This window comes from Sinocyclocheilus grahami, unplaced genomic scaffold (assembly GCF_001515645.1).
Source record: "Sinocyclocheilus grahami isolate Dianchi unplaced genomic scaffold, SAMN03320097.WGS_v1.1 scaffold10567.1, whole genome shotgun sequence".
NCBI classification, from domain to species: domain Eukaryota; kingdom Metazoa; phylum Chordata; class Actinopteri; order Cypriniformes; family Cyprinidae; genus Sinocyclocheilus; species Sinocyclocheilus grahami.
In genome coordinates this window covers 1-3,073 of record NW_015513309.1, presented here as the reverse complement: position 1 = coordinate 3,073, position 3,073 = coordinate 1, and the positions used below count along the sequence as shown (strand labels likewise).

General features: G+C 34.7%; 1 protein-coding gene across 1 annotated transcript in view; it reads left to right on the top strand.

The window, feature by feature from the left end:
• LOC107578500 (gamma-tubulin complex component 3 homolog) overlaps positions 1-2,769 on the top strand; it is a gene marked incomplete at both ends in the record, with an annotated part of 6,911 nt that extends 4,142 nt beyond the window's left edge. The window contains one exon of the mRNA XM_016264452.1: positions 2,659-2,769. Within this exon, the coding sequence (XP_016119938.1) occupies positions 2,659-2,769 (111 nt within the window). The remainder of the gene's footprint in view (positions 1-2,658) is intronic.
• Positions 2,770-3,073: the final 304 nt, after the last annotated feature.

The following is a 3,073-nucleotide window of genomic DNA, read 5'->3' as shown; positions in this document are numbered from 1 at the left end:
TTTTTTTTGGAAAGAAGTTAATACTTTTACTCAGCAAAGATGCATTAAAATGATCAAAAGTAACTGTAAAGACTTCTACACTTTTTCCATATTTTTATTATATATGCCCATTTCAAATAAATTATATTCTTTTGAACTTTCTATTCATCAGTGTATCCTGAAAAAAATGTTTAACTGTTCTCAACATTGATAATAAGTAATGTTTTTTGAGCAGCAAATCAGAATATTAGAATGATTTCTGAAGGATCATGTGACACTGAAGACTGGAGTAATGATGCTGAAAATTCAGCTTAGACATCATAAGAATAAATAACATTTTAAAATAAATTAAAATAGTTGAAAAACTGTTGAACAGTAGTTGCTTCAAATTTAGTATTGTTTGTATACTATTATAGTATTTATTAATATTTTGAATGGGCTTTTATTTTTATGTTTTCATTTAGATGTTTGTAATTTTATGTGGTTTTGTATTCTTTATTAGGTCTTATTTTTTAATATTTAGCTTTATTTTATTTTTATTTGTGTTTTAGTTTAATACTGCATCTTAAACATTTTATTTCATTTAGTTTAAGTTGTTTTTCATATATTATAATTTATATTTGATTTGATTGGATTTTTAACGGTTATAGTTTAAAAGTGCCCCTATTATGGGTTATGAAAGGTTCATATTTTGGTTTTGGGAGTCCCCAACAACAGGTTGACATGCATGCAAGGTCAAAAAACACTTTCATTGTCTTATAATATGCATTTATTTTTACCTTACTTGCTCAACGACTCCCAAACAATTCGTTTAACAATTTATTTTTCCAAACCCCTCCTTTGTGTGACGCTAATCTGCGGTGATTGGTCCTATTGGTCTCATTTTCATTTCATCATGCCTGTAATGCCTGATAAAGCAGCGTTTGTGAGCGCAGTACTGCTTTGTGTACAGCGTTACCGGGGAAACCGCTATTTTTACCACTCCAAAAGCAGCACCTAGTGGCAAAGAATGAATTTGCATTTTCATTCAGACCAACTCGAAAAGACCAACAAGTGGGCGGGCAATATGCTACTGTTTCATGTTGACATCAACATGAAACGGCTTGGGATTCGTTTCAATGATTCAGAGTCGACTTTCTTTTGATAGACAGTAAATTTATACATGGTGCACTTTCAGATTTAAAACTTGTTTTCATTCACTTAGAGCTGTGTTACACACTGCATGAAAGGTAATTTTCAAAAATCCATAATAGGGGCACTTTAAGTTAACAAAAACACTGGTTCAGACTGTCCATTTTAATGAAGTGATTCAAAAATCTGATTCAGCAATTTATGCACATGCATATACAAATGAATGACAATAAACAAATATTTGCACAGACACACGTGCATGCAAATATTTATTTATCATTAATTTATATTTATATGCGTATATATATTAATTTTGTAAGCACTTGGTAGATTTAAAAAATTAAAAAAAAAACACTTAATCAATAAAAAGTTAATAATTAAATTTTAAAAAATTAAACTCTATTGGACTTTGTTCCACCATATAATGGAAGCTGAACTCAGGCCAGTGTCCTCAAATTGACTCTGTTGACTTGTGCACTGTTGTGTGTCTGAGAAAACAGCTGCACTTGAGTGTGATTTAGTGTTCCAGACATAGTGAACCACAGTCTCCTACACACAGACACCCAGATGAGGACAGATGAGGGTGTGCTAATGGGCCCGTCTCCTTCCACTTCCTCTATGGCCTTCTGTCTCTTTCTCTCCACTATCACTCTCACATCTACTTCTCCTTGTCCTCCACCATTACCAAATGGTGTCAATGAATCTTTTTTTACTTAGTCTATGCCCACTCGACTAAGTCTGAAGTTGTCGGGCGTAGAAGAGTTATCGCCCAATCAACTCCCAGCTTCCCCTTCACACAGGCACCAATCAGACGCTCCTACATGTAATCACAGGATTTAATCTCACCCTCGCTGAAGTGTAACAGGATTTTTCACAGTGTAAGCAGTGTTGAGGGTGGAGGTGACGGAGTGGGTTATATCACTAATGCACCCATTGACGCCGCTCTCCTCCTGGGCCAAAGGTTTACAAGCTCCTCGTTTCGCTCGCCATCGTTATTCTTGGCAATAGTCATTTTAATAGTTACTGTGTTGAAAGTACTGATGTGCTCTTCTGCTTTTGTTCGCTCCATCTGTGTAATTACCACAGAAAGGTCATTTGTGTGTGTCAGTAAAGGTCATTTATTTATCTTTGAGCTGCAGTGATGTTTCATCAGTGTAAACGTTAATATACAGTTGTGCTCATAAGTTTATATACCCCTAAGTCATGGATCATCCAGGAAATGACACTCAGTATTAAGATTCGGGGTCATTGAACGGGGTCATTTTTACAAATTCAGTTATTATTTTGTCTTCTGAAGTATATATAAACATCCGTTATGTGAAATAGCTTATTCAAGACCGTACTAAATAAAAAAATTAGATGCAATTTTCATGTTCCCTCTTATTTTATGAAAATTATTAACATTTTGCGTATTCTCCAAGGGGTATGTAAACTTATGAGCACGTGTGTGTGTGTGTGTGTGTGTGTGTTACAGGTAGTAGCATAAGAAGTTTCTTAAAACAAACAAAAAGTTAAGAACTCCATCTGACTATTAATACGGGTGTTCAGTTCTTTGTAGCCTCAGACCCAACAGTGAAGACGGACAGACTGTGGCATGACAAGTACTCTCTGAGGAAGAGTATGATCCCCTCCTTCATCACCATGGATCAAGCCAGGAAGGTACAGCACTTATACCATGATAGTATATCATGTACTTTACATTGACTTTGAGTTCAAATCTGTGATGGCATATTGTAGATTGTAGATGGCATATTGTTATTGATCTATGAACAAGACCTACAAAATTTGATGTTTATGTGTTTTAAGGAAAATGTGAGCTGTGTTTCTCTGTGCAGAACTTGCCACAACAGTGCTGTTTTTTTATGGGTGGTTACTTTTTAGTTGCTTATCAGCACTTGTCAAAAGATTCTATAAAATGTTATGTACAGTATTCTAATCCTTAAAAATGGCTTGGGACCTCCAT